The 13,171-nt window shown below is 37.0% G+C and overlaps 2 protein-coding genes across 2 annotated transcripts; one reads left to right on the top strand and one right to left on the bottom strand.

Moving 5' to 3' along the window:
- Positions 1–4,699: 4,699 nt before the first annotated feature.
- On the top strand, positions 4,700–8,366 carry LOC131653922 (seed linoleate 9S-lipoxygenase-2-like). Its single transcript, XM_058924267.1, has 9 exons — positions 4,700–4,976; positions 5,216–5,502; positions 5,609–5,849; positions 5,931–6,251; positions 6,338–6,423; positions 6,499–6,600; positions 6,680–6,984; positions 7,064–7,327; positions 7,429–8,366. The coding sequence occupies exons 1-9, from the start codon at positions 4,745–4,747 to the stop codon at positions 8,180–8,182; spliced, it is 2,592 nt and encodes an 863-aa protein (XP_058780250.1). The 5' UTR covers positions 4,700–4,744; the 3' UTR covers positions 8,183–8,366.
- Positions 8,367–9,228: 862 nt separating this feature from the next.
- Positions 9,229–12,804, bottom strand: LOC131653921 (seed linoleate 9S-lipoxygenase-3-like). The gene is made up of 9 exons (XM_058924266.1): positions 12,525–12,804; positions 12,159–12,445; positions 11,839–12,079; positions 11,425–11,748; positions 11,204–11,289; positions 11,002–11,109; positions 10,608–10,912; positions 10,261–10,524; positions 9,229–10,179 (listed from the first exon to the last, which is right to left on the bottom strand). The coding sequence occupies exons 1-9, from the start codon at positions 12,739–12,741 to the stop codon at positions 9,426–9,428; spliced, it is 2,586 nt and encodes an 861-aa protein (XP_058780249.1). The 5' UTR covers positions 12,742–12,804; the 3' UTR covers positions 9,229–9,425.
- Positions 12,805–13,171: the final 367 nt, after the last annotated feature.

Here is a 13,171-nt window from a genome sequence, read left to right as displayed (position 1 = left end):
AAGAAAATCGGTCGAAAGTTGTCCACAAAACCGCTAAATCTTCATCGTTCTTGACTTCAAATGGGGTGAACTGAATGTCTCCCTCGTCGTTATGCGAAGACGAGCGATACTCAAGCTTGACAACCTTCCGATTTTCCGGGTATTGCAAGAGAGTGTTGAGCGGCGTTATCATTTCCGCAAACAGCGTGTCGCGTGAGAAGAGAAATTGGAACGACATCGGGTAGCCATTGCTGAAGTAGACAAACGCAAGGGGGGGGGGGGTAGGTTTGTGTCATTGGTGTTTTGTGGCTTGATGTTGATGAAAAGAATTGGTGTAGTATTTATAGACTTATTGGAGTAATAATGACCCAACAAACCTTATCTTGATTTCAGTGGATGTTTCGGAAGTGCACATCCGAAAACATCCCAAAAACTTTCAAATTTCGGAAATATACTTCTGAATTTAACAGAAACAGACCTGAAATTTGAGTTTTGGGCTGTGCAGTCTGTTTTGACAATTAACCACATATTCAACCAAGCATAAGCATAACATAAACAATGACAACATTAAATATAGGTATATTATATATGTATTGAATCGGTTTGATTTTACATTCTAAACGACAATACATACAAAAAAATGACACACACCCGGTCATTACAAACAAAAAGGATCCGGTAAAAACTAAAATTTACCGAACCAATCAGTGGCACTTAAATCTAAAATCGGTAAGTTCTTCAACCGCTCTCTATTTTCCTCACGCTCTTGCTTCATCATTTCTTCAATCTCCGTCATTCTTTCAACAAAAGGATCCGGCCAAGTATCCGCCTCATTTGTATGATGTGTCGTCCACTAACAAGAAGTAGCCGGTATAGGACACCCCGGTTTCTAAAAAACTTGCACACAGTGGCGCAATCTTAGATACCCGATACAGATGATGCAGCTAGACGCGTCCAAAGGTGGGTGACTATGAAGCGGAAAAAATATCTCCGAAAATCCAAATCTCGTCAAATCGACACACACTCGATCATACGCACTTGTTATAAGATGACCATCTCGGGGAATGACATCCACTTTGAAACCGGTGCGTGACCGCTTAGTGATGGAACAAGGGAATCATAAACTTTATCAAAGTTTTCTTGATTTTAATAAAGTCGGCCGTAGATGTCCCTATTCGAAGTCAACTCCGAAATAAGTGCCCGTCGAATAAGAGTGTGATTTTCTTCTCCTCTTCCAAGCAAACCGGCAACGACTCGATACCCACAATTACCGTCGGTGCCAACATCAACTATGTTATCAATATATTTGTGCATAAAAAGCGGCATTTCATCAATGTAGATCATTGAAGGGTTTTTTATCGGAGGTGTGCGCGGCGGCTTCGAAATACGGGCTCCTTTGTTAGCACTACACTTGGACTTTGGTGTTGGTGAATTCGGTATCAATGCATCAATATGTTCAAAGTAGGAAGGATCTCGTTTGGTTGATGTGTCTTCTTGGGTACTTTTCGGCTTTTTAGGCGTACCTTTGGTTTTAACCGGTTGAGATGGAGGTTTCAAATCGGTGGTCTCCGAAAATGCAATTTTTCGCAATTGTTCTTTTATGTGCATTTTCATGGTGTCATCCGCTTTAGCAAACCTATCCATTATCTCTTCCAACTCGTCGGAGATGGTAATTTTGGATTCACCCTCTTTCGGCGCCTTGAAATCATCAAAACTGAGCTTTTTCCAATGGTCAATTACTTCATCCATGCGTATCGGTGAATTCAACTTCATCTTTTTAGAAAGTATACAAACACATGGAAGCCCGTAGGTTTTTATAATTGTGCACCCGCATTTTGCACTATCCGGACCCGTTGTCTCCGCCCGCTTCGCCTCAAGAAAAATAAAATTCAATCCCGCACGGGATATGTTGTAAATCAATTGCGAGTGTAGATTTTTCCCCTTAAACCGGTGTTCCATAATCGTTTTGCTCCGACCAAACGATGTTTGAATTTCATTATGTTGATTTTAGAGCATTTGGTTCACGGTGTCCCATCCCGTACACTAATATCCCTTGCTATCACCCAACCATCTCTTCAACGCTGCATGTGCGGATTCAACTCGGTTAGTTGTAGTGCAACCAAGATGTCTCACTCGATCCGTCCAAGCACAAACAACTTTTTCTTTTACTTTTTCAAGGATGGTACTTTTGACGTAATGACAAAAATTGTTCAAAGAAACACACAAAGTCCGGAATTGTACCACTTTCTTGGTATACAACTCTTCGGAATGTGCATCTAAAATCTCCCTCCATGCTGCCATAATCTTGTCCACCACAACACCGGCTTTGATGATGTTACCATTGTCATCCTTTCTTTCTTTCGTGTCAACCGCGAGTTTGAGCTTACTTCTCACGTTGCACGTTATGTGATACCGACAAAGTAACGCGGTCGATGTCGGGAAGACGGTATCAACCGCATTCATCAAAGCATTATCTCGGTCGGTAACAATGACACTTGGCATAGTCTTTTGATCAACCAACAAAGACTTACATATTCCCAAAGCCCGTGTAAAGTTATCTTCTTTCTCACATTCCAAAAAAGCAAATCCAACCGAAAATGTCTTGTCCGTCGAGGTCACACCGAGAATTTCTAGAAGCGGAAGCCTATACTTGTTGGTCTTGTACGTCGAATCCATTACTAGAACGGTTGGAAATGTGTTGAACAACTTGATACTTTCGGGATGAGTCCAAAATATGTCACGCACCGTAACTTTGTCCTTACACGTTCGGAAGCTTGAAACGTATTGGTTATCGCCCAAAAGTTTCAAAAGTTGTTGCATTTCCGACCTCGTGCCCATTTTCAAGACTTTAAGATTGTGCCATTCATTGTATACTTGCTTGATATTTGAAATACTATCCGGGTTTTTTCGCTTCAAATCGGCAAGTATGTTTCTCGGCGCCACTTTGATTGTCGATAAGTCGGAAATAACATTCTTCTCTTCGCGGGACAACCGACACGCAATTGGATGCCCGTGTAGCTTGGTTTCCAAGGCATGACTATGAACTCCACATATGATGCTAAAACGCCACAAATCATCAATCCTACGAGTCACGCACAACTTAAACGGACACCCACACTTATTTCGGAAGTACATTTCCGAAAATTGTTAGATGATTTATTTCGGAAATATACTTCCGAACTGATGCAATTTTCAGTCTCATAAATCAGCAACAATATAATGGAATAGGAGATAAAATGAATGATGTTTACATCAAATTGTAGCTTTCTATGCTCCCTTTAATATGATCAACCGTTTGAAACTTGATTTTGAGACGAAAAATTGATTGAGAATGATGGAGGTTTTGGAGAGGGTCTATGATGAAAATGATGGAATAGTGAAGGAGGGAAAATTGTATATGAACAGATTTTTTCGAAAATGCATCTCCGAAAAAATACTTGACAGTTAAAATCCAACGTTAATTTTGAATTTTCAGTGCTTTCGGAGATGCATCTCCGAAAACACTATAAAATGAGTGTTTTCGGAAATAATTCTGAAAAAATCTGAAGAAAAAAATATTTCAAAGATGCATCTCTGAAGCAGAAATATTTTTGAATTTTCAGCAGAAATTCTCTTTTTTTTTTTAATCATTTATAATTTTAACCAATTTGTCATCTAAAAAAATAGTGGCCTAGTTTATTGTCCATTTACTAATACTATGATTCTAAGTAATATAATATTGATTTGAGATCTTTTTACCATTTTATTTTTTTTCTTTGTTGATTTTATCGTGCTTCTCACTAAAATAAACAATAACAAAAAAAATGATAGATTTATTACTATATTGGCTGCATCTTAGACGTGTTATTCTTACATGCATCCTAGTGACACTTGTGATTGGTGTCAAATTAACATTAAATGCACTTCAATTATTTTTGTTACTCATCATCTATGCATTTTGTTTATTTCACACCTTGCGCTTTGAATTACAAGAATATGTGTTTTCTATTATTAGAAAAATATGAGGCGGCGACAGTTGTTAGGGCTGTTCGGAATCAACACCGAAGAGTATTTTTATATTTAAATTTTTTTTTTAGTAACACATCTTTTTTAGAGACACAAAGAAACACCTCTTACCACCCCACCATGTGGGTAGGGAAACATCTACGTTGAATTTTTTTTAACAACATATTTGTGAGCGACATACCACATATTCACATAAAACTTTAAAGTAATAAGTGTGTGAATTTTTCCACTTATAAACGCTTAAGTTTCCACTTTTTTTATCAAGACTTTTTCACACCAACTCACACTTATTATTTTAAACAAAAAGTTATCATTAATTTAAGTTGTATACATTGCCTTTGCACCCGATCCAAAATTTGTCACCATTAAACCGTAATTAAAAAGGGTTTTATAAAATCTTATCCGAAAACAAATGAGGATAATATATATAATCAAAATTGTCACATAAATATTACATTATCTTGTGCTAAAAAATCAAAGTGTTAAAGACAAATAATATAAAAATATATTAATTATAAACATGATTAATAAAGATTTTTAATTATTTTGTCATGGTTGAATTCTGATAGGCCTATACAAAACTTCAAAAAATTAAAAACTTAAAGATAAAATGTATATTTTTATGTCATTTCTACCCAACAAATTCTTAATATACAATAAAATAAAGGAATATATTATTTATACATTGAATCTATATAAACATCATAGCTTGCTTAGTTCAGTGCAAGAGTCACTGAGTTTTACACCTTAAGTTGCAAAGATGTTTCCAAATGTGACAGGACTTCTAAACAAGGGCCACAAGATAAGAGGGACAGTGGTGTTGATGCGCAAGAATGTGTTAGACTTCAACACAATTGTGAGTATTGGTGGTGGAAACATCCATGGAGTCATAGACTCCGGCATCAATATCATTGGTTCAACTGTTGATGGCCTTACTGCCTTCTTAGGCCGCAGTGTCTCCCTCCAGCTTATCAGTGCCACCAAGCCTGATGGTTAGTTCATTCATTTCTTCTTACTTCTATATCTAGTCATGTATCATGACCAGAGCCGTCTCAAGTTTTTGAAAGTTCTGTGTAGGTTAGTCCCAGTTTAACCAGTGACACATATTTTATAGGTCATATTTAACTATGTTTTAACTGTGACATATGCGATATTCTGTCTTGCACGTCTTTAAAGACGGACTGATCATAGTATGTTTACTAAATGAATGAGTTTGATGATATGTATGTAGGAAATGGAAAAGGAAAAGTTGGAAAGGATACATTTCTGGAAGGTATTATAGCTTCATTACCAACCTTGGGAGCTGGTGAATCTGCATTCAATATTCATTTTGAATGGGATGCTGAAATGGGAATTCCAGGTGCATTTTACATCAAAAACTATATGCAAGTTGAGTTTTTCCTCAAGAGTCTAACTCTAGAAGATGTTCCAAATCATGGAACTATTCGCTTTGTATGCAACTCTTGGATTTACAACTCAAAACTTTACAAAAGTCCTCGCATTTTCTTCGCCAACAAGGTACTTTACTTACATCTATATGTTAAGTGCATGTTTTGTATCACGGTATGTAGGTTTGTCAGAATCACGATGAATCGTTATGATTTTGTTGATTGTTATGACGCAGTCGTATCTTCCGAGTGAAACTCCGTCTCCACTTGTCAAGTATAGAGAAGAAGAATTGCAAATTCTAAGAGGAGATGGAACAGGAGAGCGCAAGTTACATGAAAGAATCTACGATTATGATGTCTATAACGATTTAGGCAATCCAGATCATGGCGAAAATCTTGCTCGACCTATACTTGGAGGGTCTAGCACACGTCCCTATCCTCGTAGGGGAAGGACCGGTCGATATCCAACGAGGAAAGGTTAGATACAAGATTATGTTACAAATAATGATAGAAGATGATATAAACTAATCTTAAGCTATATTGTGTTATTTTGAACAGATCCGAATAGCGAGAAACCTGCTACAGAAATATATGTTCCAAGAGATGAAAATTTCGGTCACTTGAAGTCTTCTGACTTTCTTGCATATGGAATAAAATCTGTATCCGAATGTGTAATACCTGCATTTGAATCTGCGTTTGATTTGAATTTTACGCCTAACGAGTTTGATAGTTTTCAAGACGTGCGCGACCTCTTTGAAGGTGGAATTAAGCTTCCTCTAGATGTAATTAGCACCATTAGTCCTTTACCCGTGATCAAAGAAATCTTTCGTACCGATGGCGAACAAGTCCTCAAGTTTATACCACCTCATGTCATTCGAGGTGCGACAAATACATATTATAACGTAAACTATACTACGCTTTGAGTAATTCCATTCGACTATGATTTTCTTTCTTGTTTTTCGCAGTGAGTAAGTCTGCATGGATGACCGATGAAGAATTCGCAAGAGAAATGCTCGCTGGCGTAAATCCTTGCATGATCCGCGGTCTTCAAGTAAGTTCAATTTTTTTCCAAGGTCTTCGAGAAATTTTCGGTATTCTCATTAAATAATTGCCATTCTAATTGTAGGAGTTTCCTCCGAAAAGCAATCTAGATCCCGCCGAATACGGTGATCACACTAGTAAGATATCTGCAGATGTCTTGAACCTTGAAGGTTGCACAATAGATGAGGTAAACACATATTAATCTTAATTGAAAAATCTGATTTTGGTGGCATAAAGTGATTAAGATTAATTTTTGCATGGAACAGGCCCTTGCTAGTGGGAGGTTATTTATACTAGATTACCATGACACATTTATTCCATTTCTGAGAAGGATCAATGAAACTTCTGCAAAAGCTTATGCTACTAGAACAATCCTTTTTCTAAAAGAAAATGGAACTTTAAAGCCAGTGGCCATTGAGTTAAGTTTGCCACATCCTGATGGTGACAAATCAGGTTTTGTTAGTAAAGTTATCTTACCTGCAGATGAAGGTGTTGAGAGTACTATTTGGCTTCTAGCAAAAGCTTATGTGGTGGTTAATGATTCTTGCTATCATCAACTCATGAGCCATTGGTAAAATATGATAGTTCCCATTGCAATATCCTTATGTCGATTCGACTGTATTTCGTCTAAATGTTTTTTTATGGTATAGGTTGAATACTCATGCAGTAATTGAGCCGTTTGTTATAGCAACAAATCGGCAGCTTAGTGTGGTTCATCCGATTAATAAACTTTTAGCTCCTCATTATCGTGACACGATGAACATCAACGCACTTGCAAGAGAATCTCTAATTAATGCCGATGGCATTATAGAGAAGAGCTTTTTGCCTTCAAAGTATGCTGTGGAAATGTCTTCGGCGGTTTACAAGTATTGGGTTTTCACCGATCAAGCTCTGCCGAATGATCTTATCAAGAGGTAATAGAATGATCATACGTTCGAAAATCGGACTTTTTTTTAGAGGATTCTATATTTAAGGACGGAGATAGTAACACGTATATGCATTTTGTTTGATTCAGAAATATGGCGGTTAAGGATCCATCGTCTCCGTATGGACTGCGTCTTCTGATAGAGGACTACCCTTATGCTGTAGACGGATTAGAGATATGGACGGCTATTAAAACATGGGTCCAAGATTACGTCTCGTTGTATTATGCAACAGACAATGATATCAAAAATGATTCCGAGCTTCAAAACTGGTGGAAAGAAGTTGTAGAGAAAGGTCATGGCGATTTGAAAGATAAACCATGGTGGCCTAAGTTGCAAACGTTTGACGAGCTTGTTGAAGTTTGCACTATCATCATATGGACAGCTTCTGCTCTCCACGCAGCTGTTAATTTTGGACAATATCCTTACGGAGGTCTTATTCTAAACCGTCCAACTCTGAGTAGAAGATTGCTTCCTGAGGAAGGAACAGCGGAATACGATGAAATGGTGAAGAGTCCTCAAAAGGCTTACTTGAGAACAATCACGCCGAAGTTTCAGACTCTTATTGATCTTTCAGTGATAGAAATATTGTCAAGACACGCTTCTGATGAAGTCTATCTCGGACAAAGGGAAAATCCACACTGGACATCTGATGCTAAAGCTTTACAAGCATTTCAAAAGTTCGGAAATAAATTGGCGGAAATTGAGGCCAAACTTACGAATAAGAACAATGATCCGAGCCTGTACCATCGGACCGGGCCAGTTCAATTGCCATACACTTTGCTTCATCCCAGCAGTGAGGGAGGTTTAACCTTCAGAGGAATTCCCAATAGTATCTCTATCTAAGAAAACCGGTGGTTTATTTTACTGTATGTTAGTGTGCATGTTTCAATAAAGAGATGCTCCAAATAACAAATTCTGCATCTCATCGATGTTAAAGTTATCAAGTGTATGTTTCAATATATGTAATTTCAAACTTGTTTCAGTTTGCAAATAATAAGAGCACTGTTAGTTTGTGTGCTTAACTCTATCTGTCTATCGTATCGTAAAATTTTCAATACATTTTTATTCCTTATTTTTACTAAATTGTTATCAGAACACAAAGTGAAGCAGACTGCACCAACGTAACGAAGTTCTTAACATGCAACCGATCTTCAGAATTATTTTTCAGCATAACAATCCAACTAAACTGTCTACAATCATCAATAAATGTGAGAAAGCAGCGTGCAGCGAATCAAATGCGTTACTTGCATTAGAAGTTATAACAGGAAATGAGACTTTCTTTGTTCTGGACAAATGGCAAAGTCACAAGGGTATTTAGAGTGTGCATTCTATCATGAGATAAGTGGCCTAATCTCATGTTCCAAAGAATGAACACCAGTTACTATGCAAATCTTACCGTTGCCACGACCTCCGTGTTTAGGATGAAGTCCCCTACCTCGACCTTGAACCGAAATACAACAGGTGCAAATCTCACGAATTCATGAGCATTACAAGTTCAACAGTTGCTATGATGCAGTGATCTAATATTCTCTAGTTCTTCCCAAAGAACCTTCATTTCTGTTAAATAATAGTGATAGAACAAATATATGCAAGTTTATTTCAATTGCAATCTAATATGTGAAAGCTTAATTTCCTTGAGAAACACTAGCCAAACTAGTAATCTTCAAGTTGTCAAAGAGCAGTTCAACTCTGATGCTAATTTAGAAACTGATATCAGATCAAAACTTGAATAATGGAATGAATATAACTCTATCAAGGATAAGTCTATGTGCAAGTTTGCGTGCGAGAACTAGAAGTGAACCGATCCAAAGTGAAACATATATGATCCGTTACTCGTGTCAAGCATCCATAGATTAGTGCTCAAGTATTAGTAGAAAGGCAATGTAAAATTTTACAAGCATAGTTGTTTTTATTATTTCAAAACACTTCATTACAAACACAGATACATTTATTAAAGCTCAACATGAAAGCACTCAAATGCAAAAGCAAACTTAGGCAGGTAGGTGAAGGATTATGTACTCCTTCTTCTGCATCTTTTATTCATAGGTACAATATATAACACTAAGGAAACCATATATAGATCTCTTCAGATGGAGATACTATTAGGAATTCCTCTAAAAGTTAGTCCTTCTTTACTAGAAGGATAGAGCAAAGTATAAGGCATCTCAACCGGTCCATGACGGTTTCTCAGCTTCTCATCATTGTTTCTCTGAGTGAGTTTCTTCTCAATTTCAGCCAACTTGTTTCCAAACTTCTTAAAAGCCTCTAATGCCCTAAGATCCGATGTCCAATTTGGATTGTCTCTCTCCCCAAGGTACAATTCATCGGAAGCATGCCTCGACAATATTTCTATAACAGAAAGATCAATAAGAGTCTGAAACTTCGGCGTAATTGTCTTCAAGTAAGCCTTTTGTGGACTCTTGACTAGCTCGTCGAACTCAGCTGAACCTTTCTCAGGCATGAGTCGCCTACTAAGAGTTGGACGGTTTAATATCAAACCTCCGTAGGAATACTGCCCGAAATTAACAGCTGCGTGAAGAGCCGAAGCAGTCCATATGACAATACTGCAAACTTCAATTAAATCTTCACGAGTTTGCATCTTAGGCCACCACGGCTCGTTTTTCTTGTCACCGTGACCGACCTCCACGAGTTCTTTCCACCAAGCTTGAAGCTCAGAATCTTGCCTAAGTTTTTCATCTGTGGTGTAGTACAAGGAGACATAGTCTTGGACCCATGTCTTTATTATAGCCCATATCTCCAATCCATCAACAGCATAAGGATAATCCTCAATCACAAGCTTAACACCACATGGAGAAGATGGATCCTTAATAGCCATTCCTCTAAAATAATAACAACTTCACATTATAATCAACATAGAAAGTTCTTTAAGTTTATGTCTTATGTTTGTGTAAAAAAGTTACCTTTTTATAAGATCAGCCGGCAATGCTTGCTCGGTGAAAACCCAATTCTTGTAAACTTTAGAAGACATTTCCATAGAATATCTTCCCCACAAAAATGTTTTCTCAATGATACCACCGTCGTTGACGAGGGATAGTCGAGCGAGAGAGTTTATATTCATTGTATCGCGATAGTGAGGATACAAAAGTTTATAAATCGGGTGAAGATAACTCAGATGCCTGTTAGTCGCTATGACAAACGGTTCAACAACCGCATGAGTGTTCAACCTATCATCATCAAGAATCACAAATCAATTCATCGATATATATCAAATGTTATAATTTATATAATTTATCGAAAAAATATATACCAATGGCTAACAAGTTGATGGTAGCAGGAATCATTCACAATCACATAAGCTTTAGCCAGTAACCAAATAGAACTTTCGACGCCTTCTAGCGCAGGTTGATAAACATAACTAACAGCACCGTGTTCATCTCCTTGAGGATGTGGCAAACTCAACTCTATAGCCAGTGGCTTTAAAACTTGGTTTTTGTTCAAGAAAAGGATTGTTCTGGTAGCATAAGCCTTTGTGGAAGTTGAGTTTATTCTCCTTAAATATGGCATAATTGAGTCATGATGGTCTAGAAGAAACAACTTCTTGTTTTGAATTGCCTTTACAATAATCAAATACAATTCTCATATTAGTAAAGTTCACTAAGCAAAGTATAAAAAATAGTAAAATTCACTAAGCAAAATTGTACCTCTTCTACTGTGAGTCCTTCTAAATTAGGCTCTAGGTGCTCTTTGGTTATTTTACTGGTGTGATCACCATAGACTCGACTGTCTAGATTGCTTCGCGGAGGGAACTCCTGCAACAATCCGGTTCAAAAGAATAACGAAACAATAAACAAATAGAAAAACACGCGATTGTAACAAAATTCGGCCAATTGTATCTACATCTACCTGAAGACGACATATCACATTTGGATTTACTCCAGCAAGCATTTCTCTTGCAAATTCTTCATCAGTCATCCATCCAGACCTACTTACTGTTCAACCAATAATATAGACTGGTAAGATCATGTTTTTTTTTTGCAGCTTATAGTATAAGCGCTTATCACATGACAAGAACTTAATATGACGATTTTAGAAACGAGTATTTTTAAGATATGAAAATGAAATACCTTGAATTACTTTAGGTGGTGGATACTTAAGGGTCTGTTCACCATCGGTTCGAAAGATTTCCTTAAGCACGGGTAACGGGCTTATCTGGCTAAGTATATTTGTTGGCAGCTTAATTCCACCCTCAAACAATCCATGAACTTCATCGAAGCTATCAAACTCATTCGGTGTGAAATTCAAATCAAAGAACACTGACTCTAATGCAGGAACCACATTTTGAGACACAGCTTTCAATCCATAAGTAAGAAAATCTGATGACTTCAAGTGACCAAAAGCTTCATCTCTTGGAAGATACACATAATCACTTCTACTCTCACTATTAGGATCTGCTTAATAGCAATAAAATAGTTGAGATGATTTTGTATGATGATAAAAGCTTGTAAACATTATTCATACTCAATGAATAGAAGTTAAACCTTTTCTGGTTGGTTTTCGACCGGTTCTTCCCCTACGAGGATAAGGATAGGTTTCAGACCCTCCAAGAATCGGACGCGCATGGTTTTCACCCGAATCCGGATTTCCTAAATCGTTATAGACATCATAGTCATAGATCCGTTCCCATTCTTTGCGCTTTCCTGTTCCGTCTCCTCTTAAGTTGTTCAATTCTTCTTCTCTATAATAGACTAATGGAGCCGGCGTTTCACTCGGAAGATATGTCTGTAACACAATTCTTCGATTATCTTTCTCATAAGCCTTAAAGTTCAAAACAAATATACAAACAAAAACATATATATACCTGATTCGCAAAGAAAATACGATCGATTTTGTGGTGTTTGGCGTTATATATCCAAGAGTTGCAAACAAAGTAGATACTTCCATGATTTGGAATGTCATCAAGAGTCAAACTCACAAGAAAAAACTCAGTTTGCATAAAGTTTTTGATGTAAAATGCACCAGGAATTCCCATATCTTCATCCCATTCAAAGTGAATTTTGAAAGCAGATTGTCCAGCTCCTAAAGTTGGTAATGAAGTAATTATACCTTCCAGATAAGTAGCTTTTCCAAGCTTCCCTTTGCCACTTGCTAACAAAATACAAACAAAAACAATCAAATACACAATCAAAACTCATTTTCAAAAGCTCAAATGTTATAGAAATTGTACCATCAGGTTTTGTTGCACTGATCAACTGAAGGGAAACAGAACGGCCTAAGAAAGCAGTGAGGTTATCGACTGTGGAACCGATAACGTCGAAACCTTGGCCGATAACACCACCAACACTGGTTAAGTTGTTTATGTCCAACACATTCTTTCTCATCAACACCACTGTCCCTTTTATTTTGTGGCCTCTATTCAGTATACCAGTCACGCCTGAAAACATCTTTGCTTGCAACTTAGTAACAGAAACACTATAAGTATAATATGATGATGATGAGAATTGAGTAATTCGTGAGAATGTGAAATATAGTTTAGCAGTATTTATAGAGAGGAAGTACTGGTATAAGAAATGGCAGAATAGATATTTTATTTATTTATTACAAAGTGACAAAAGAAGTTTGTAAAATCTCATGCGTGCATGCAAAAGAATGAAACATGTAGCCAAATGTCAATGACCAGTATCAATTCCAACTTAGATTTACTGTATCTGAGTTTAACCTTCGGTTTGAATATGGAAAACGCTGTTCTTACATCCAAAACATACACTACAAAGTATTTACTATTCATCAATACGGTCAACAGTATTTTTATTAAAAAAAATAATAATTTTTTTACTAAAAAAGACTTATATAAAAACAGTGTGATTAACCAAC

The sequence above is a fragment of the Vicia villosa genome, linkage group LG2 (genome assembly GCF_029867415.1).
Source record: "Vicia villosa cultivar HV-30 ecotype Madison, WI linkage group LG2, Vvil1.0, whole genome shotgun sequence".
Lineage (NCBI taxonomy): Eukaryota > Viridiplantae > Streptophyta > Magnoliopsida > Fabales > Fabaceae > Vicia > Vicia villosa.
The sequence above is the reverse complement of the archived record's forward strand: the minus strand, read 5'-3'. Positions and strand labels throughout refer to the sequence as shown.